Source organism: Boleophthalmus pectinirostris, unplaced genomic scaffold (assembly GCF_026225935.1).
Source record: "Boleophthalmus pectinirostris isolate CB_2022bp ecotype Guang Dong unplaced genomic scaffold, ASM2622593v1 HiC_scaffold_1, whole genome shotgun sequence".
Taxonomy (NCBI): domain Eukaryota; kingdom Metazoa; phylum Chordata; class Actinopteri; order Gobiiformes; family Gobiidae; genus Boleophthalmus; species Boleophthalmus pectinirostris.
The window spans coordinates 29,474,036-29,498,198 of NW_026570970.1; the positions used below are offsets into that span (position 1 = coordinate 29,474,036).

General features: G+C 39.5%; 1 protein-coding gene across 1 annotated transcript in view; it reads left to right on the forward strand.

Annotated features, from left to right (window-relative positions):
• Positions 1-21,865, forward strand: part of slc49a4 (solute carrier family 49 member 4) — a 118,849-nt gene extending 96,984 nt beyond the window's left edge. Inside the window, exon 9 of the mRNA XM_020931244.2 lies at positions 17,029-21,865. Within this exon, the coding sequence (XP_020786903.1) occupies positions 17,029-17,144 (116 nt within the window). The 3' untranslated portion in view covers positions 17,145-21,865. The remainder of the gene's footprint in view (positions 1-17,028) is intronic.
• The last annotated feature ends 2,298 nt before the right edge of the window (positions 21,866-24,163 follow it).

Below are 24,163 nucleotides of genomic sequence, written 5' to 3' on the forward strand. Positions count from 1 at the left end.
TGAAAATGAAATGCCTGAACAGGATCATGAATGCTTTTATTGGTAACGTGTGGTTTAAATCCATTTTGTTTTCAGACCATCAACCAAGTTGTGTTTACTAATGTGTAAGCATAGTGTGTGATGTTTGTGCAAATGATCAAAAGTTTAAAATGGAGCTGGAGGACAGGTCTAAATTCTAGGGTAGATTTAAACTTAGACAGACTTTATTTTTCCACACAGACTTGACAGATTGCAGATTTGTTGATCTGGTTTATGGTTAATCTGTCAGCGGCGTGCAGTCAGGGCAATCAAGGCAAGCAGTGGTTGTTCAATCTAAAACCATCACGTGTCAAAAGTAACGTCAAATAGTTTCGTATTCACTTCATTGCTGCACTTTTAAGCATGGTTGTTGTTACGTTGTCCTTTAATGAGTCTACTGGTCACTGAGCAAACTGCATCAGCCACGGTTCTGAATGTCTGATAACTTCTGTTGTTTTGCCTTTCTACGGAGGCCTGGAGGCACATGTTGAGAACGCCACACTCCCACACACTCACACATGCGCTTTTACAACCGGAGAGATCAACTGCTTGTTTCAAAAGGACTTTGAGGCATAACATTAAAATGGAAAGTTTGTGGAGCAGCAACACACATGGATCATAAGTCTGTGGAGCTCCTATAGAGACCATACAGCGTTTTGTTGTACCTTATGATCATACAGTACATATAATCACTGTGTGCCGTTGGCAAGATCAGGGTTAAAGGCACTGCACCTGATTTTTACTGTCTTAAAAACCTGAAAAACAGAACTAGTTTATTTTGAACAATTACCAAGTTATTCCTCACTTGCCTTTATCATCAGAGCATCCAAATGATTTACAGTGAGTTTATAACTGTGAGTTTATTTTTATTTACAGTGAGTTTATTATTGCTTTTCACAAGACCAGAGCAGAGTTTTGCCATCGCGGGAAAACTAACAACACCTAGTATTCTAACATGCTAACTTATCTGAGTGTATGAAAAATTCCTCAGTCGTCCAGGTAGAATCCATCAACTAAATAAACTTTTGTCCAGTCGACTAATTTAATTTCTCCTTTGTCACTTATCTGAGTGTAGTATTTAAAGGTGCACTATGTATCTTTTTGGTTAGGTGTCCATCACGTGCTTGTTTCCTTTGATATGTCACTGCTCTGACTGGAATGTTTCACAATATGCCTTTAAACAGTTCTAGTTTAGTTTATTTAGTTTATTTATTTAATGAGACAGGGACAGTGCACATCTGCATTTACCTTAACAGGACAGATGCATTGTACCAGGTTGTTGCACCAGTGCTAATTTCCACCTGTAGTCCCTGGGCAGATTGATTGATTGAGCTTACAATGATCTAATTACAGGTGGCTTTATAGCTCAAAAATACCAAGAAAAACAGGCATTCTGACTGAGAGCGGGGTCGCCTCTTCACATACGGGTCCAGTCAAGCAGTAACGGGGGGAAACGGGCAGATTTTTTACATTCAAATAGCTCTTATTCAGAAACTAGAGGGACTATTGAAATAAGTAAAGTATCAGAATGTAGGAAAGAGTTACACTCCAACAGGGTAAAGTTAAACCTGTGATATTCTTTCAAGTTGTTGACAAAAAAAATAAAAAACTCATGTCGGTAACGGAGGGAATGAAATATGCAGCACTTTTTGGGCAATAAATCCAAACAGTGATAACTCTTGGTTCTCACTTACATATCCTTAACAAACTGGTTTGATTATTTGCTTCATATAGTTTTCTACCATATGGTACAAGATTAGGTTGAAAAACCTCTTACTTTTTGAGTAATGAGATTTTTTATAAAGAAAGGTCATGGTAACGGAGGGAAAAGTAACGGAGGGAAAATTGTGCAAGCAAGTAGAAGGTGCAGGATTTTGCATAATTTGTCGCTTTTTTCTTCCGAATACTTTAATATTACTTCAAAATGAAAGGTAACTATTTTTGTAAAATATGTCAGTCCTTCCAAGCAAATTTTTATCATTTTAAATACATTTTTTTGAAAAATCATGTACCTTCATCAACAGTTCAAAGATGGAATAACACAAGATATGATGAAATACATCCATTTATTTACATGATTTGCAGGTCTGTGAAATTTGGGAAATAATTTTTGTTCCATGTTTCATACATGGTCTGTTTAAAATGTATGTAACTTTAGAACCAAAAATGATACAGAAAAAAGGTAAACAGTTTCATAAACTAGAGTAGATATGTATCTGTTGAATACATTTTTATATCAGATGTATTCATTTGACTCTTTGGCCTTGCTGTTTACTTCTGCTTGACCAGGCCCATATCTGACCTGTAACTTGGTCTGGTTTGGTCTCCATGAAGGTAGAAGGTTTCAGTACTATACTGTAAAGCAGATCTGGGCATTGTACAGCTCTGGGGCCACATACGTCCTTTTGGTTGACTTTGACAGGCCTGTTTAAGATCATTTGGAATTACAAAACAAACATATTAAAAATTTAACTCATGCATGGATTAAAGATGCATTGCTTTTATTTATTTATTTATTTATTTTTATGACATTTTTTGTAAGGCAACCTCACTTTTTCATTGCTTATAACATAAACTCTTACCGGTCTTACCAGATTGCCAAAACAATGCTATTTACTGCTTTTCATAATGAAATACAAATAATATTATAGAGAATTGTGTTAAGCATTTTGGCCAGGCCCTTCACAATATTTTCTGTTTCTTATGTGGCCCCATGGAAAAAAGAATCCAACCCAACCCTGCTATAAAGCATCCCAGACAAAGCAATAACATCTCCATGGAGAAAACCATTTGATGGACCCTCCACCAGAAAAGTTACACAATGCACCTTCAGTGTGTTTTGTGATTATGGCGATGCAAGCACAAAAAACAAAAATATAGAAAGAAACATGGCAAAATGTTCTTTGAAACTTTAACTTAACTGTATGCCGAACTAAGATTTCAACTGACAGATTTTTTTTAAGTAAGGAAATTATAAGTCAAGCTTTAACTTTAATTGTGCAAATGACTCAAATTGGGCAATGACCGAACCTACTCCAGTGTCTCCAGTATCTCGCCTTCATATGAAACCTTTTTTGTTCCTTCCCCTCCAAGTAGATAACCTCTCCTCTTGTTTACTTCCTTTTTAAATAAACTGAAATCTTATAAATATTAATGATTTCCCACACTGAGTTTTTTTTTTCATTGCTGACAGCTGCTTCGTCCACCTGTGTCTCTGTGTCGCAGGTGGAACTATCTGACATTATAACCGCCATTCTGGGACCTAGCATGTTGAATATCAGCTAACAAGTGCAGCACGGGGGGCAATAAGACTCGTCCCAAATGTACAGGGGGGCAGTTAATCTGAAAACGTGCAGCTACATTTGATCACAGGCTGTTTTTGTTACGACACCAGAGAGGGTAATTTGAAGGGCATCTGAGGTAAGGTTTCCTCGTGGACGTCAGTAACCTTGCTTTATTTTCGAGCTTATTACAAATTTAAATGAAAGTTCGACCTCCGAAACTCAAAAAGGCCAAAACACAACAGTCAGCGCTAAAACTTAGATTGAGGTGGACAGAGGGCGGTTTAGGCTCACATTTTTGCATTTAACCTTTAAGGATTTGTAAACAATGTGGTGGAATTTGAATGAAAAGGGCTATAAGATTTGGAGATTATAACAAATGACCAATTCATCATTCAAAATTAATTAAGTAACATTTCATAGAGCTTTGACATAGAGCTTGCCTACATTCAAAGAAAAGCAGTAGCTGCTCCATGGAGAAAGCAGGTAGAAGATCATTGACCAGAAAGTTACATATAGCACTTTTAAAACTATCCTCTGTAATTAGACTGACCAAAGCAGCCTTATTGTTTTCTCACAAGACAACGGAGAAGGGCTGGGTAAAGGGGAAAAAGCCCGGGAGAGTGGAGAGGGGCCAGATGAGGGGAGAGGGCTCTTGTGAGGGGCTGGGGGAGTGGAGTAGGGCCGGGTAAAGGGGAGAGGGACCAGGTCAAGGGAAGGCCAGGTGAAGGGGAGAGGGGTGAGGTGATAGGGAAAGGGGTCAGGTGAAGAGGAGAGGGGCCCGGTGAGGGGAGAAGGGCCGGGGGAGTTAAGAGGGGCCGGATGAGGGGAGAGGGGCCGGGTGAGGGGAGAGGGGCCGGGTGATGGGGAGAGAGGATGGGTGAGGGGAGAGGGGAGTCGGGTCAAGGGGTGAGGGGCCAGGTGAGGACAGAGGGGGCAGGTGAAGGGTGAGGGCCCAGGTGAAGGGGAGAGGGCTTGGGTGAAGGGAGAGGGTGCCGTGTGAAGGGGAGAGGGGAGCCGGGCAAAGGGAAGGGGGCCGGGTGAAGGGAAGAGGGCCCGGGCGAGAGGAGAGGGGAGCTGGGTGAAGGGGAGCGGGGGGCCAGGTGAAGGGGAGAAGGGCCGGGTGAGGGAACAGGGAGGAACAAGTTTCATATGTGGTTGGTAAACAACGAGGTGAAATGTGAAAGAAACGTGCTATAAGATTTGGAAATTATAAGAAATGATCAATACATCATTCATTATGAATAAAATATTTTGAGTTCTGACCTAACAAATTGGCTTGAACTACCATTGGAATAATTGCCTGATTAGAAAACCCATCTATCCATGGGTTTCAGAATGACCCAGAATGCAACACACATTTAAACATGCATAGACATACATGCAGCCTCCAGCAGGGCGATGTCACCGCAAAGTATCAGTAACTTCCAAATTGCTGGATTATAAAGTACAGAGCAGTGGGCAGAGATGGTGAGGTCGGTGGAAAACAGACATTTTCTGAGCACTCTAGCTGCGAGGGCAAGACAATACTGGATTACTCATAAATCAAAATGCAACTTTGAGTGAAGAAAAAGTTATTACAAAAGCTCCAAAAGTAGATTTTATGTAATGTATCCCCTTTAAATTCTGTAGCCATCCCCACCTGCACAACTTTAGTCAAAAAATGGGAAAAGACAGACTCATCCTCATCCATAAATCATTTTGTGCAGAGTTTGGGGTCAAGGCACCGGCTACAGAGTGGGTAAAGTGTGCGTACAAAGGTTTGCGTTGTGAATTTGTGATGTTTTGATAAATGCGTCTGTCCCAAAGCAGATTAAACACAGATAGTGGAGGATTTGGTGTGCTCGGGTCCTGACTCCTCCTGCTCTAGCCCCAGTCCTGAAATGAAAGATGAAGTCGTCTGGACTTTCAGCGCCGCAGGGAGACTGTGGATCAGAGAGAGAGGTCACGCAACTTTGCCAGCAGGAAATAACCGCAAAACTGACAACTTTATCTTTATATGAAATTATTACATCGTAGCTTTTGTCTACTGCGGATATTACAGTGGTAAATAATAGTTTGATGGACTTTTAAAAGTATGGCCAAATAAAGTACATTCTTAGTAGTTGTGGGATATATTAATTGATTGAATATCCAATCATATCCAATCATTGAGTAACCTTATTAGGTAGTGAAGGTTTCCAAATAGATGACTGAGGCCAATTTCTTCTTTGGAACATCAGTGTTCGCATTTTTATTGAACACAGCAGCAACAATGTTTCTATTAATTTGTTTTTTGAATAGTCAAGATGGCAGTCAAAATACATTGTGCATTCTGTCCAGTGCCTTTCACAATAAAACACATCCGGTTTACCAAACTAAAACATTTTGGCCACATTTACAGTACATTTAGTGTACCTTTTCTTAGTTCCTTTCAATTCAGATTCAAATCAAATAATAAAACACATTTTCAGTAACAATAAAATATTAAACACAATAAAGTTACAACAAATTTGGCTCATGCTAGAATATATGAAACACTCTGAATAGAGTTCTACACATTATTAATCTAGGATGTCTCACTGAAAGTGATCAGGGCTGGTTAAGACATTCTAATGAATACTCCAAGCTCACTGGTTGAAGCGTCACAATAACGGAACAAGCCAAGAACTCAAACATTTGTTTAATTCATTTGAGAGAAAATTACAGACATATTTCCCCTCCATACATGCACAAAGCACCTCTGCACATTTTTTATAAACAAAATGTTTCTTTTAGTCCAATGAGATTCATTTGGTCTTCCAATATTTTATGTAATTAGGTTCTTTATATGGACCAAGAGTTTGTTTTCATACCTGACAGTTTTGACTGCTCACTAGCGTTTTCCTCAGAGTGGTCACGTGATGTTGCTGTGACGTGTCTGGTCAGCTGATTTATACAGGTTTTGGCGCTGTCTTCCTACCGGTGGAGGCCGGATGACAGCACCATCTGCATTCCGGCTTCCTCAGGACAGTATCTCAGGTGTGTGAGAGTAAAAAAGCCCCCTCATCCCAGTTTATAGTCTCGTGAGTTCCTTATTTTTCCGTATGTTTTTTTTTGGTTCGTTTGGACACTTCGCCTTTGACCACACCCCAAACCACAGTGCTGTTCTGTGACTGGTCATGTCTCCAGCCCATTAGTGGCCACACTGCCAAGAATACATCTTGGGGTGCAAGTTTAATCGCCAAGAGGCCTACAGCCAATCACCTAAAGCCTGTTTAATTCATGTGTTGTGGTTACGTTGCTATGAACTAAAACAAACCACTTATATCCTCATTTATTTCCGGTTTACAGTGCTTTAACATTCCAATTGTCCACTTATTATTAATATTAATCCATGGAGCTGTTCTATTGCTCTTAATGGTCTCTGCTTACATAATAGTCATGCACACTTACCCTTTTCCAATCTCTACCCACTCTCTTGATTTCAAACAAGCCACAGATGCGTTATTATAAGCCCATCTAATCCAGTTTACAGTCTATTGTAGTCATTTTCCCTTTGGCCATCTTGTTCCGAATGCTAAAATATGTCCGCGAGCGAAAACTGTTTATGATTTGTCCATTTTAATATCCCGCAGTGTCTCGGCTTGGTTCAGTGATTTCCAAGCAGGCCCCCAGACGCTGCTCGTGTTGCATTTAAGTGCCATTGGGGCATTCGGCCGCTCCAGAACATGAATGAAAAGCGCCCCGGGCCAAATATTACCTAGAATCCCTCCTATCTCATCTCGTATGCTTCCTGTTTGTGTCATTTAGCGGGCTACGGTCGAGGAATACAAAGCAGCGGAGAGGTATTGTGCCACGGTTCAATAGCTTTGTACGGAGAGAAGGAGCAGGAGGAGTGGCATTGACTTGAATTGAGCCAGGAATTATTCAGCCGACTCGGATAATTGGTGGAAGTTTTGATGAGAGGCTGAACTTTTGCAGCATTTGAAGTTGGAGAAGTGAAGTTACAGAGGGAATGGTCGATCTGTTGACTCAAAGGGAATGAAAAATGGCTGACTTTTTGTATTAGAGACGGAGGTGATTTGATGATCTGACTATTAAAAAGTCTGTCCAGATTTTATTCATGAATTTGAGCAAAGTTTTTCTTGCCCCAGTGCAGATGTATTGTTTAAGCAGCTCTTGAGGTCAAAATAAGTCTGCTGGCTGCTGTGCTGTCTGCACCTCATTTTAAATCGTGTTATTGTCCGATAATCAGGAAGTTTGCGTTAGTATACTAGTTGTTCATAGCCTTACCGTGATGGCAAAACTTTGTACTAGTCTAGGAGAGTTGTGAAAAGTGCTTACAAACTTATCATACTGAATAATTAGGATGCTCTGAATAAATGAGGAAAGAGAGGAATAACTTTGGACTGCAAAACATTAAGTATGAACTAGTTGAAAATAAAGCAAAGCACATTTAAGTTCATATTTTAAGGGATTGACACTGAACTTTATTGGTCAGTGGCTAGTAACAAAAATAACAAAAGTACAAATTAACATACACTTTTTGACTTTTTGATGTTACTGTATACTTTGGGAAAATTGTTCCATAGCATGGCATTAAACTTGATGAGGTGACGCCATCAGGCCAAGTTACAGGTTTGATCTGTGGAAAGGCAAGCCCTCTCACAGCAAGAATACATGCTTGCAATTCAAAGATGTTTTTACCATCCATATATTAGTGTGAGAATTTGTGTGCATTTTGTGATAATGAATGCTAATTAATGAATGCATTTTATGTGTAATTTTTAATTGTCTAACTGTTTTTCTTAATCTTCAGTCCCTTTAGTATCAATCATTTGCTATACCCTTTATAATTTCAGTTTTGTTTTAATAGCAACTTGGGATGCTCCGATGCGGCATCCGATTCAGATTCTATAGCTTTAAGTATCTGCCAGTACCCGATATCAACCGATACCAGTGCTGAGACTGAAAATGACATTTATTTAATTAAAAAATAAAATAAGACACAACTGATCCAAATGCATTATGAAGCTGTTATTTATCCATCGAGTAACTACAGAACTACCCAGGCAGGCGCCACCTGGTGCCTCCGCTCAATTTCATTTCTCTCCAGCGACTAGGTCAGGAATTGGAATACACTAGATGGTTCACAAAAACCCTGGAAGTGCGAGCACCAGCCAATGAGTGAAGAGCCATACATTTTGTGTTGGCAATGGTTCCCAAGATTGAGGATTTAAAGCCAGAACAAAGAGAATGTTTGGTAAATTTTATCAAGGGGAAAGACGTTATTGCCCTTCTCCTACATGATTTGGGAAAAGCTTAATGTACCAGTTAGCCCCGTTAGCGGCGCGTTACATACGTCACAACCAAAAAAAAGTACCTGCCTGCCATCGAGCGAATGAATCCTAATACTGCAAGATCAGACGGTTTCTACGAAGTGGAACCGGCTGATGAATCAGGCTAAGACATCTTATACAAGATTGCCACATCTTAGTTTCGGAGGTATTATTTTGAGCATTGAAGACTTGTGTGCTCTGAAAAATCCTGCTTACACCTACCCCCTATCTCCACAGATGGCTCTGTACTTTTACAGTGGTTGCTACAGTGAAATACCACTATGACAAGGTTGGGCCAGGACCAGTTTTCAGGGTCCTGTATTACGCAAAAATTGAAAAAAAGTACTCGCCTACCGTCGAGCAAACAAATTCTAACGCTGTGAAGTCAGATGGTTTCTACGAAGTGAAACCAGCTTTGTGTAGATAAAAGTTCAAACATGAGACTTTCTAGACAGACTACGACCAGTAAATAGTCTTCTTACGTCAATTTATATGTCTGTCCAGGATATCGTTTGAACCGATCCAGCAAATTTTTCAGTATCGTATCGGTGCATCCCTAATAGTCAAAAGTAGTCATGGTATTGATGGACTTCACTTACACATCCTATACATTTACTTTCTATTGATTCCCCAGCTGTTGTTTACGGTGATCCTGACAGTCATGTATAATGCGCCATGAAATTTCAATTTACTTTTCTCTCGGCCTATTGATCCTGTGTTTGATCCAGCGTGCCCATCTGAGTATATGATTATTAATATGTCTGTGTAATGTCTATAGATTTCATCAGCACGGGTCCGAACCCTGACGGATAAAGGACGACGCTTGCTCCATTTATTACACCAACGCAATGACCTCAATTAAGAGCGATTACAGCCCCAATATGGCCGCCGGCGCGTGTCTCCTCACTGTGTCTGCGGTGTGTGCAGGTGGCAGACGCGGGAATAGGCTCTTAACATGATAAACGACCTGTCTGCAGCCATGCCCTCTGAACACCATAGACCTCCAGCGTAATAGCTCATGTCAATAGGCAGAGCAGTCAGTAACCTCTCCAGTATGGCCGACATCCATCTCCAGCTTTAACAGGTGGCTCTGCGTTGTCGTAAAAGTTTAAGATTGGCTTTATTGAAGGGTATCGAAAGGTGCCAAGACTCTCGTAATTAAGATAAATTAGGATTGGAAGAATGAATATAGGACTAGTGTTGTCATGAAGCAGAAATTTCAAACTCGATTTTCGATATTAAAGGGACAGTTTGGAATTTTGGACATAGAACCTCATTTCCTAGTTAGACAGAATGTTGGAGACGTGTGGAGACACTTTTTCAAATATTCCATCCAGTCAGTACAGTCTTACCCACGCCACAAAACACCCCGAAGGAAAACTATTATTACACGATTGTCGATGTGAATGTCTGTGTTGATAGAATAATGTTTTGAAATAAAAATACCCTTGCGTTGCATGAATCGTCGCATGTTGAGGGACTATTTTCTCAGCCGCACCAGCCAAAAAATGCGCAATGAATTTGTGAATCCCGACAGGATGGTTTTGGTCGTCACTGAAGTTCAGGCATCCAGTGATTTCGAGGAAAGTTGCATGGCGCATCCTCCCGGTTGCCGTGAAGCTATTTTCTCCATCCCCGCTTTCCATCAGTCCCTCACAAGTTTCTTGCTCTCTCCAAATTTTCTTTCTGCTGCTCGATTACCGTTTTTCATTATTTGCAGCAAGACAGTGGCTTTTTCTACAGGAGGCATGTGTAGTAGAGTGCGAAGTGACAGTGGTACAGGAGTAATAGTACTACTAGATATGTACACACAAGCCTAGAGTGCCCTCTCGTGGCTGTCTGTCTGAAAATTTTAATATAGAAGTTGCACCAGAGTATAAGTTGCAGGACCACCCAAATCATGAAAAAAAGTGTGATTTATAGTCCAGAAAATATGGTACAAATCGCTGCTGCTGCTCAGACATAAATCCTTCAAATGCAAGGCTCTTTTTACTTCTAAAATTATTCTATCAACACAGACATTCACATCGACAGTCTGGTGTAATAATAGATTTGCTTTGAGTGCCTTGTGGAGTGGGTAAGACTGTTTTTAGTGGCAGGCTAACTATGGCCATTGACATGCACTAACCTAGCACCAGCGACCTCTATAAACACAAGGACTGGATGGAATATTTCTATAAAGTGTCTCCACACGTCCCCAACACTCTGGCTCACTAGGAAAAGAGGCCCTATGTCCAAAATTCCAGACTGTCCCTTTAAAGAATCGGCTTTTTAGCGGACGATAATATCAGTATATTTGCTTCATGGTAAGAAGTCAGAAAGTTATTATTACTCTGTTTTTCAAATATTAACATGTGCCAGAACACCACTGTTATTAATTTCCATATATTTTATTTGTATTTGATTATAGAAATAGTAGCCGTGAAAGAGAGAAAAAGACCACATAGAGAAACGCAGAAAAAGTGTAAAGAAAAGACATCAAACTTAAAGAAATTCTACTTAACTACCTCTTGTGATGTATAGGTGAACATGGTAAACACGGCTTTGTATTCTGTATGTATTTAAAGGTAGTGTATGTAAAGCAGAGCCATTTTCTCTGTCTTTATTCGAGTTTTCATTGTGTTGAAGGAGTTGAAGGTGAACGAGAGTGGAAGTCCTTTCATTTGTGAAGAAAACCAGGATGGCCACAGGCTTCATACTCTGATTCCGATACAATGATAATTAAAAAATAAATAAATAACCTTGACAAGTTATATAAATGTGCATGTAAGAAAAAAATACATTGCAAGTTTTTTAGTCATTCAAAAATATTGTTAAACTTTTCTAGTGGAAGTTCCGCCACCTTGTCTCCATGAAGATGTTATTTTCCTGCAGTGGTCCACAGTATGGCTTTAAACATCTCTAACTCCAACGACACAAGCAAGTAATTCCGTAGGCCAAGTTACAGGTCAGATCTGTGGAGAAGCAAGCCCACGCACAATAAGACCTGATGTGTTTGAAGGTGTTTTTGAGCAATAAAAACACATTATTGAACAAATGCAAGATGGATATTTGTAATGCCATACTGTGGAACATTCCAGGCCAAGCAATAACATCTCCATGGAGACAAGCAGGTGACGGACCCTCCACCTGAAAAGTTACATAATGAAAGAAGAATTAAAGCTTACTTTTAACTGAGATATCTGTCAAAAAGTTAAAGAATAGTGTATTTTGATAAATTTCAATTTTTTCTTTACAAAATGATTCAGTTAAAATGATTTAGTTAATTGCCAGCTTCTCTCCCCCTAATGTGTGGAAATCTTTTTATGGGATATTCCAGAGTGTAGCATTAAAGCTGCTACACACTACAGGAGAATTTGCCCGATTTTGATTGCGATTTGCTTCTTCCCGAGTTCGGGGAGGCGTGATTCGACTTTGTCTCTTCGTGTGCGATTTGAAGCCGCTACGCTCCTCGTGTGTGTGGTGTCAGTGTGACTCTGAGCTGCTCTGTCAGATCGTAATCACCAAACATCAACAACGCTACGATAACGGCAAATAAATCAGAGCGTCAGGGACAGATGAAGTGACAGACACAGAGGCGCAAGATACAAACTCAGGATATAGCAACAATAATGAGAAGTCTTCATTCCACACCTCTCGTAAAGTGGTAAATTTAAAGTGCAGCATCTCATCTATATTATCCATAGAAATAGTCCTCAGCAAATAATAACATCCAGTCCACAAAACAAAGTTATTAAACCAGTTTGAAGCATTCTCTAAAAGTAAAAAGTGTCTGTTTACATCCACACAGCGCACAGATCGAGGTGAATCTGCAGATTGGTGATAGTGACTCTACTTCCTGTGGACTTTATCGCCAATCTTTTATGCTTTAAAAATCACGTATCTGAACTACTGCACCACATTTCACAAATAATAATAACACAATTTTGACTTGTATCTTAACTAGAAGCGCAGTGCTTTGACCTTTTGAGCACTTAAGAGTCTCAAAGCCAGTGGTTTTACTGTAGACAAGAAACAGCTGATGCGATCGCGCTCACGACTTTATAGCCTGTTTTACGCAGCCATATTCCACTGCCGCCTGTGCGATCGGAGATTTTAAGTCTCATTAGGTTCTCTTCGTGTCTGTGGTGTGCGCTTTTTGTCGCACGTTTAAAAATCCTGCACTGTGTGGTGGCCTTTACACTCATTTACAGATGTTTTTATGGCTTAAGAATATATGGAATGGTAGTGTCACCAGTTTGAAAGCTTCATAGTACAACTTCAATTGAAGATATTTTGGCCATTCATAGCTGATTCAGACCCCAAAAGAACCGGCCAAATGAAAGTCTTTTTATTTGTGGCGATTCCTGTAATTCCCTTCCATTATCCTGTGTGTGTCTGATAAACCATCTCGGTCCATCTGTAATTAACGCTCGCCTGGTCTCGTCCGAGGCTTTGTGATCAGTGAGCTCTTTTACAATTAACTCTAAGGTGAAGAAATACAGCCTCATCTTTTCTTTTATCATCCTCTTATTTCTAATTCATTCTCTCGATTTCTGCTCCATAAATCACACAGCCGTGAGTCCACTCCTAAACTTTTAACATGGAATAAAAGGCGCTCTACCTGATTTTACCGTCTTTGCCTTTTAAAACGTTTACAGTGGTCCAAAATTATTCCGAGCATTTGAATTATTCACCACGATGAGTTTATAAGCACTTTTTGCAACTTTCGGCGACCAGACGGAGCTTTGTTGTCACACTGTTAACAACAAGAGCACACCAGCCTTACTTTTTGTTTGCATCCAATAAAAACGCTTTATAGATGCACAAAGCGGTGTCATTTCTATCTATGTTCTGCTCCTGTCTGCTCCTGTCAGTGCTCTGCTCCTGCCAGAGTCACTACAGTGAGGCAGACTGCAGAGGGCCCCAAAGGACGTGGCTTTCTCAACTGACTGGATTTTAATCAATGTTTAAAAAAAAAAAATCCTGCCAAGGGAATCTCAGACCTTATTTTGCCTTGACTTTGATAGTGTCTAGAGACAGTTCTGGCTCCTGTCTGTGCCCTGCTCCTGCCTGCTCCTGCCTGTGTCCTGTATTCCTGTAGAGTGGATGAGGTCGGTAATGCTGCCGTCTCTCTCTCTCGTGTGGGTTCAGTGGTGGGTTAACGGCGATAAGCCCCACTGCAGAATTACTCCTGATTATTGTGGATGAAAATAGTACATTTACATTGATGTGCCCTGCTCCTGTCTGCCCCATTCAAACTCCCTGTCATAGACTACGCTGTAAAACAATAATGGCAGTTCAAATTACACACATTCGCATATACTTTTTCTTTTTTCCTTCTAATAGTGAGCTTGTAGCTTTAAGGCGCTGGTGTGCAGTCTGCAACCAACTTGTCTCCAGCTCATCTCCATCTTATATTTTTGCCTGAAATGTTCCACAGTATGTCATTAAACGTATCTACCTCGCATATATTCAATTACAGGTGCTTTTATTGTTTAATCAAGGGCCACATATTGAAACACAGACGAAGCAGAGGGCTGATTGAGGGCCGCAGACTGGTGCTCAATACAGTGAATCATTGAAATATGTGCATGTTTAACACGTTAGAATGAGCATCAGTCTTTATTTATGCTAAAATCCTTAAAACCGTACACTAAATATTAAATATTGGCTTTATCAAGGTAGATTTTCAAAAACACTTGCAGTGAAAAGTTCATTTTTAGTTGATGCAAGGATATTTAGGCCAATTCATCTGGAAGCCTGAGGGCCAGGAAAAACTTTGTCTTAGGGCCGCATTTGGTCCACGGGCCATAGTTTGGACATGCCTGGTTTAAAACCTTGAGAAAATGTGCATTATTATTGTAAGCAGGGGTTACCTCTCCACAGATCTGACCTGTAACCTGGCCAGATGGCTGTCTCTGTAACAGTTGGCAATATATGTAATAGTTCACTTGTTATACCTATAGATGGCGCTGGTGTACTTAGATTTCATGTGAGAGTTTTCTCGATTTCAGTTTTATATTTGGTTTCTTATTATTTGTTAATCATTTATAAGGACATATATGAGCAAAACTATTCTCTATACCAGGGGTGTCCAAACTTTTCATCAAGGGCCACATATCTAAACACAGATGAAGCAGAGGTCTGATCGAGGGCCGTAGACTGGAGCTCAGTACAGTGAATAATTGAAATATGTGCATGTTTAACACGTTAGAATGAGCCATCAGACTTTATTCATGCTAAGATCCTTAAAACTACACACTAAATATTAAATACTGGCTTTATCAAGGTAGATTTTCAAAACACTTGCAGTAAAAAGTTCATTTTTAATTGAAACAATGTCATTTGGGCCAGTTCACCTGGAAGCCTGAGGGCCAAGAAAAATTTGTCTGAGGGCCGCATTTGGCCTACGGGCCATAGTTTGGACATACCTGCTCTATACTCTAGAGAAGTTAAAAAGTTAAAAAGTTAGTTAGTCAAAAAAAAAAAAAACACTTCCTTTTCCGGTTTACTTTTACGGTAACGTGAAGTCATACCCGACAGCGCTAATCTTAAATGTTTAGTTCACTGGTTTGTTTACTAGCAGGCCAAAGTGGTATGTATGTTTCTGTGTTAACGTGCAACTTTGTGTATATAATATGAGCTAGATCTTATGTTCTACTGAATGTGTTTGCTAGCTGTACGGGAAGGGTCTCCAACCTGTAGCCTATTACACTTGTAAATGTATCACTTTGAATCCCAACTTTATGCACTAACAAATGGACAGTGGTTTATGTTTTATAGCCATCTAACTGTACCCAAAGGCTTGCCCTCTCTCTTATAATTGTCTTAATTTCTTGCTGCCATTAAAATAAGTAGCTCTTTGGCATTTTTGTTTTGTAAAGTGTGGAGACCCCTGCGCTACAGTGTGAACTGTGATGTCACCAAGACATTAGTTGAAAAAGAACCTTGTGTCTCTCGTATTTGCGGACGAGCCGGCATAGTCTCCATGGAGATAAATGTGTGAAATGGGCAAGGAGGTGACGACCCTCCACCAGCAACATCAAGCATTGGACCTTTAAAGTTGCACTATTTAAACTACTTTTCTAATGGGTGTTTGCTTCCTGAATTTCTATGAAAATGTTGAAACAGCATTAAATCCAACGCACTTGTATTTATGAAATAACAGCCAATTTCTAAAAATAAACTTGGCCCTGAGCCCTTACCTGCTTGTCTCCGTGGAGATAGATACGTTTAATGCCACACTGTGAACCAGAAGTTACATAGTACAGCTTTAACATTTGAGTTACAGGGAAGTTGGTTTTGATCCACACTTGCTCTGGCACATACTGCCCTTGTGTCTTTGGGTAAAACACGTCTCTGCTTTCTGTGTGCACTAAACTCAGCCTAAATATGCAGGGTTTGTGTGTTAAACATGTGTGAATGAAGCAAAACACAACTCCAGGTCTGTTTGTGATGAGGAAACAACATTTTGACTTTGGACCAGTTCTCAAAATGTCGCCTATAAACAGGAAGCTGTAACCCTTGAATAAGCAATACAACCTGCAGTTTTATGTTTACTCTTGCTGGGAATCTAAAGCAGAAGTACTAGTTCTCATCTGGTGACCTTTGACCCTTTGTAGACTGCCCTTTCTGATCCTGCACAAATGAACAGAGCAGTTTAATATTGTCTGTCCACAGCGGCCGTCTCGGTGTGGGCTCTGATCCTGGAGATTACAGAGGGGGTTTATGGTGGTTTATTTCTGTTTAAAGTGTCAGGATGAGGTGAGGGTGAGGGCTCTCGTGCCACAGGCCACAGACAATAAAAGAGAAAGCTTTTTCTTGATAAACATGTGGAGCTAATAAGACTCTAGTCTCATTCATCTTTAAAAACTATAGAAAGATTTTCAAGAGCAGATCTATTCATGGGCTTCAGTTTTTTTCAACATTTTAAAAAGGCATTTCTCTTTTAATAGATATATATTTTGTTAATATAATAATAATTTTGTTATAAATTGTTCATCACTATGGCAACAGTCATAATTTTCATCACCCTCAGAGTATATTGTAAAAGCAGTATTTTATGACACCTTATTTTATTGATTGTGAGTCTGGAAGTGAGAGGTGTGAGCAGCGCTCTGTTTGCCAAGGTCTAACCCAGAACTAAACCAGGTCTTACTAAGGGCTGGACCAAACCCAAACATGCAGCATAGGTGAAATCCTCCAGCTAAGGTAGTCCTGACCAAGACTATCTCAAGATCTGGAGATTGGTCCCTGGGTACTTTGGTGCCCACTGCTCCTGAGGAAATGCCACAGCGGCACTGAAGAATGAGTGTCCCCTACGGTGACAATAAAGTGTACCTCACCTTAACACAGGACAAAACCAAGTGTAATAAAGGAGCACTAAACCACTTTCTCCCATTGCAAACCTCATTCTAATTGTGTATTTGTTGTTTTTGTCATTCCAGAGGTGTCATGGATGAACTGGTGCCTGGTGGGCTCGTGTCTCTTCAGTCTGGTTCTTCTTCTCTTCTTCAGGGAGACGTATGACCGCCTCTACCTGGACGTCTTTGTGTCAGTGTAAAACTACAGAGAAAGACTGAAAGAACTCAAATTATTCCTAATATTATTAATTTTATTATTGCACAAAGTGGACGAAACAAGGGACTTTGGGAATTGTACATGTGTATATGATGCATTCATGTCGACTGTCTTATGTCTGTTTGTATGGAGACAGGTGGAGTTTTAAAGGTCCTGTATGACGCTATTTTCTCATCTGTTACAATGTTTCCTCATCATAAACATACCTGCAATTGTGTTTTCTCTGTTCCACCTTGTGATGTCATGTGGTAATACAGTTAGTGCTCCAATGTGTTTTTAAACTCCATACACCTTCACTAGAATCATTTGGATAACTTCAGCCCTGGAATTGCCAGTCTACTGAGCTAAAGTTAAAAGGAGCTGTTAACTTGAACACTACTGCATTTTGAGCTTTAGATGTGTGACAGACGAATAGTAGAGGATCACTCCAACATGTGTGTGCAACAAAACACAACATCAGGGATGATTTTGATGAGGATACAATGTGCTACCTGACTCACCAGAGTCTATCTTCTGTAATATAGGACCTTTACTGGGCCATGTTGTTGTTTACAAATAATGTAAATATCTCTGTTTGGAGCTAATAAGGAAGTGCTAAATGTCATGAGCCAATCAGAAGGCTTGTCTGAATCTATAAGGGAAGAAGAACATGTGTGACTAGCCAAAATAGAAATCTACCAGCAATTGGCTAATGTTAGCAGCAAGACCTGTTACAATGTTCATACTAGTAAAACTGGATCAATCTGTTTTAGTCGAATTATACATTAAAGCTACACTATGTAACTTTTCAGGAAATATCTGGAATGTTATGGGTTGCCTGTAGTGTTCCAGAATATGGCATTAACTCATCTGTCTTGCAGGGGTTGTTATAGCAAAAAAATCTTGAAAATCTTGCAGTCTTACTGTGAGCGGGCTCTCTGCACAGATCTACTACTACTACTACTACTACTACTACTACTACTACTACTACTACTACTACTACTACTACTACTACTACTACTACTACTACTACTACTACTACTACTACTACTACTACTACTACTACTACTACTACTACTACTACTACTACTACTACTACTACTACTACTACTACTACCACCAGGTGGAGTGTACTGCTTGTCTTCATGGAGAAGTTTAATGCCACTGTTGCATTGCAAGTAAAGCTATAAAGTCTCCATGGAGACAAGCAGATAGCAAACCCTCAACCAGAAAAGTTACACAGTGCAGCTTTAACTGGTCAACATTAACATAATCATAACATAATGCCATTTATTTTCAGTTTGATGTCTCTGTCTTACATTTACATGTTTTAAAATAGTGTTCACATTTGTCTTGGTTTGGTCCCAGTTCAGCTGTGATATTGGACTTAGTCTAGTCCTGGTCTAGTTCCAGGTTTAGTCCCACTTTAGTCCTGATTTGTATATATTGTCTGTGTGTAAATATGAATACAGCCTAAGACTCCTGATGCCACCCTATATTCATAAAACAAATGTGAAATATGAAGCTGAACAAAACGACTGCACAACATGAGAAGATGTGACATTTGATAACGGTTTTGTATTTAAAAATTACCACATTGTTGTAATATTTTAACACACTTTTTGACTAAGGTTTATTTAAATGAAAACAAAAATGCCTTAATTTTAAGTTAACCACTAAACCAAAACCACACAAGATAAAACTGTAGGATGTAAGGAAAAACAGGAATACTCTTTTTTTATATATTTTTTATTCGGATATGGAGAATTTCATCTTTTTCTCTATTTATTTTCTTGCAGTGGAGCTCAACAGTGACCCAGCCCTCAAATCTGTTTCTGAACATAGCTGCTTAGCGTCTTTGAACTCTTTAATATTTGAATTTTTGGAAATGTCTATGGGAAAAATGAGTGGAAAATTGACTTCCAGATCAAGAGCGGGTGGTCGCTGTTGAGTTCCACAACGATATTACACTAAGTATTTTTTTTTTGTTTGCAATCTATCGTGCAGGACTGTTAACATCGGAAATTTGTATCCAGTTTTCTTAGTATACCAGAAGCAATTTCAAAATTCCCACTGCTTTCAGGTCGTGTCATCGTTTTAAATATGCCATTCATGTGTATAGTAATTTCAGATGTAATATAGTAACACATTTTTGTGTTTAATGCTTTTTGTTATTGTCCGGAGCTTGCCAGTATGTTTTTACACGATCCCATTTGAACAGAAATAGCTGCATTTTCTAAGCAGCTCCTCTGTCCCAACACCAGCCAAAAACGATGTCACGTTTAAGGGAAATTTAAAGGTTTTTATATTTACGTATTTTTTGTTGAAGACACTTTAAGATGGAATGTGTAACTTTTCTGGTGCAGAGTCCGTCGAATGTTTCTCTCCATGGTGTTATTTCTTTGTCCGGAATGTTCCACAGTATGGCATTAAACCTTTCGTTCTGCTTGGAGACCAAACTAGGGCATGTTACAGGTCAGATCTGTGGAGAGGCGACCCCGCTCACAGTCAGAATACGTTTTTCTAGGTATTTTTGAGCTATAAAACCACCTGTAATTGATTAAATGTGAGGTAGAAATGCTTAATGTCTTATTGTGGAACATTCTGGACAAAGCAGTAACATCTCCATGGAGACAAACAGGCGATGGACACTCCACCAGAAATGTTGCACAATGCATCTTTATTAAGTGAAGTGGAATACTGTGATTTTTTTAACGTGAAGAGGCTGAATTCACACTACAAGATTAGACTGAATTTAGTTAAAGTCACGCTATGTCACTTTCCGGTGGGGGCCTGCATGCATGTTTTAACAGAGAAGTTGTTGGTTTGGCTGGAATGTTCCACAGTATGGCATTAAGTGGATCTCTCTTGCGTTTATTCAGTTACAAGTGTTGTCATCGTTTCTCTCCGTAGATCTGACCTGTAACTTTGCCCTGGCAGTGGTCTTCTCTTGGTCTGGAAATGTTTAATGCCATACTGCGGAACTTTCCAGGCAACGCAATGACAAGCAAGCAGTGTTCCCTCCCCTAGAAAAGTGACTGAGTCCAACTTTAAATATTTTTAAGTATTTTGTTATATATTTAGTTTTCTGAGCCCATGAGGAATATCATAATGTGGAATGAACCAATTAGAAAAATATGCACTTTTTGAGGGATACATTTTAGAATTCTATGCAGATTACTATTTTATTATTCTTGTTTTTGTTGTTTTTTTCTTTAACACGGCTTAACCAACCCTCACATGTTGTTATCATAGATTCAAAGATAAACCCCAAAACTTAACAAATTGTAATAATTCGATAACAGTGTTGAATTTTGCTTTCATTACAAAGTGCCTATCAGGTTGGACTCCTCCTTTCACTAAAACACAATTAAGAGATGTAAGATTCTACTAAAAATTATTTGCGTGTTTTTTTTTTACTTCCTGGTTGGAAATCATAACATCATGCCAGGGTTTTCCATCGCTGTTACCTAGCAACACTGGGCCTAAACAAATTGACAAAATGATAAGAAAACAACTTTATTTTGTTGAAATGTTTTAAAGGGACAGTCCGGAATTTTGGACATAGGACTTCATTTCCTAGTGAGCCAGAGTGTTGGAGACGTGTGGAGACACTTTTTTAAATATTCCATCCAGTCCTTGTATTTGCAGAGGTCACTGGTGCTAGGCTAGCACATGTCAATGGCCATAGTTAGCCTGCCACTAGAAACAGACTTACCCACTCCACAAAACAGCCAAAGCAAATCTATTATTACGCCAGACTGCCGATGTGAATGTCTGTGTCAATAGAATAATTTTAGAAGTAAAACCAACCTTGCATTTGAAGGATTTATGCGTGAGCAGAAGCAGCGAGTTGTACTTCCTGATAGAAAGTTTGGTGGACTGATATATGAGAAAATAGTCCCTCAACATGTGACAATTCATGCGATGCAAGGTTAGTTTTATTTCAAACATTATTCTATCAACACAGACATTTACATCGACAGTCTGGCGTAATAACTGATTTCCTTTGGGTGATTTGTGGAGTGGGTAAGACTGTTTTTAGTGGCAGGCTAACTATGGCCATTGAGATGCACTAGCTTAGCATCAGAGACCTCTGGAAGCACAAGGACCGGATGGAATAAAAGTGTCTCCACACATCTCCAACACTCTGGCTCACTAGGAAATGAGGCCCTATGTCCAAAATTCCGAACTGTCCCTTTAAAGTATTGGGGGGAAAAAAATGTATTTTCTAAATTATGATAAACTAGTGTGATGTCAACTCTCTGCTTCCTGTAATTTTCAATACATTTTTTAACTTTTCTTCACAATCTGCCTCTTGGTTGGTGCAAAACTATAATTAATATTTAAAACATGTATTATTTTACCAAATTATGAAAGATTTGAGAATCCTACGCACTTTAAGTTTTGTAATACTGGACTTATATCTACGTTAATTTACTTAAGGTTCCTATATCTTCTTAAAATACTTCTGTTTATCCATTGTCCCTGTGCTGTGACCCTGCCCTCTGACCTCTCTCCTGTTTCCATGGTGCTTGTTTTTAATGTTTTTATTGACTTGTTGTTGATTAGTGCTCAGAGGGGCCCTGCCTTAACTCCTCTGGTACGCTGAAGTCTACTAACTGTGGCTCTGCTCTCCCTGTGCTCCTTTAAAACCTGTATATTTCTATTGTAAAAATGGGGCCTTGGGAATAAATGTCCTCTTTGTGTGGGGAAGAAATGTGACTGTTCAATTTCCAGCACCTTATTAAAATCATTTTGAGAAAAAAAAATATTGTGGTGGTTTTGTTATTTTATTTCAAAACGTATTTCTACATTTTTTACTCCTAGTTAAAAGTCCTCCGGCTAAAGTACTGTAGTCCTGACTAAGCCCAACTCTAGATCAGTGAAGACATTGAGTTCTTCTCTCAAATAAAACACTGTTCCATGTTATGATGTCATGTGCTAATACAGGAAGAGCTCCACTGTGTTTTTAAACTCCAAGCACCTTCACCTTCACTAGGAATCACTTGGATCATTTCAGTCCTGGATTTGTCAGTCCCCACTGAACAAAAGTGAAAAGGTATACTTGTTAACTTGAAAATTGCCACTTCATGACATCACAAGTTGGAACAGAGCATTTTGAGCTTTGGAGATGTAGACAGACTAATAAACCAGGATTACTCAAACATGTGAATGAAACAAAACACAACTCCAGGGATGTTTTTGAGGCGGTAACAACATTCTGACAAGGCTTAAAGCTCACAAGAGTCAATTTTGCTTAAACTAAGACCTTTAAAGTCACAGTATGTAACTTTTTAGCCAAAAATAGACAGATAAAAGCTGTAGTGTGTGTGTGTGTGTGTGTCTGTGTGTGTCTGTGTGTGCGTGCGTATGTGTTTAGAGCACTAATAAACATGCCTATTCATTGAGTGCCCCTGCATTTCCCCAAACTTGACTCTTATTTGGTCTTAAGCTTGTTACCACAGAAATGTTGTTCTTGTTTGGCTATAATCTTCCTATCTATCCACATGGAGAATGTTCCCAACTGTGGTTTTAATTTTCTGTTTCTGTGGAATCATCCTGAAGTCAGTTAACATCATGTTGCTATCAGCAGTGCTAGAGCAATTTTATGACGCATGTTTACCAGAACATAAAAGACACTTAATTAAAGTTTCACTATGGCTACATTCAGACTACAGGGCTTAGGTCGTTCACATTTCCAATTAAATGTGACTTGTAAGTGATCTCCAGTGTGAAATTTAAATGCCCCAAAAGTGTCCTGCGTGCACATTGGAGGACATGACAACATCACATGCAGCAAGTGTGCTCAGTGTTTACGGAAGTCACCTTAACATGAGCACCTGGAGATTTTAAAGTTGCTGTTGTACCGGAGCCAGAACATGTACATCTTGTTTGTTTTAAGGAGATTGAGAAGGAGAAGGACGAGGTTTTTGGTCATGGCGTTTTGTGGGGCAGTGGCAGCAACATCTGTTGAAAGGAGCGTGTGGGTGTGGAGTCGCAGCCAAGAGCCTGAAAATTCTCTTCCATTATTGTCCACCATGGTTGTGGCTTTCTTCCAGTTTCCGCCTACGTCAGTGCAGAATAGTGACGTTTGTTGCTTGTTGATGACGTGTAGGTTGGATGAATGCGACCTGGCCATTCAGACTGAAGTCGCATGTCAAAAGATCGGATATGTATCGGATTTAGGAGCACATATCCAAGTGGCCTGTGTCGCATTTGAAAAAATCAGATCTGAAAAAATCAGATTTGGGTCACTTCTGGCTGCAGTCTGAATGTAGTCTATGAAAGATTTCTGGTGGAGCATCAGCCATGTGCATGTCTCTATATATGGAGATGATATTGTTTTACCTGGTATGTTCCATGGTACGGCCTTAAACATCTCTGTATCTTAATAAACATGTACTGTATGACGCCACCAGGCCAAGTTTTAGGTCAGATCTATGGAGAGGCAAGGCCTTACACAGTAAAAATGCATGGTATTGGCAATGAATCCAAAATTGTAAGAGTTTAATGCCATACTGTGGCAACATTCCAGGCATCTCCTTGGAGACAAGAGGCTACTGGACTTCCACCAGAAAAGTTACATAGTGCAGCTTTAGTCTATTAGTGGTTTGGCTGAACTGACAGCATTACAAATTTGACCTTTCTTAATTTTATTTCAAACCACACAATCTTGGAGACCCCGCTCCTCATTTATAACTGTAGTAATGTAATGTTGCAGATTTGACCACAGAATTGCTCAAGATTTCATCACATTTTTAAAATTTGTGACTTCATTTGGCTGATTTGGTTTCTCGAACTGGATACAGATGTGAGTGTCCTAACACTGTAACTATAACACTGTTTCTGATTCCTCTGATACTTCTTGTTTATTAGCCTGTCTGAGAAAAAGTCTGCTTCAAATTCAAATGTCAAGGCAAAACGTGTCCAAGACATGTACAATATGTAAGAATTGAAGAACTTCTTGTCAACATGGAGATGTTATTGGTTTGCCTGACACAGGACTGTCCCAGAGAAACA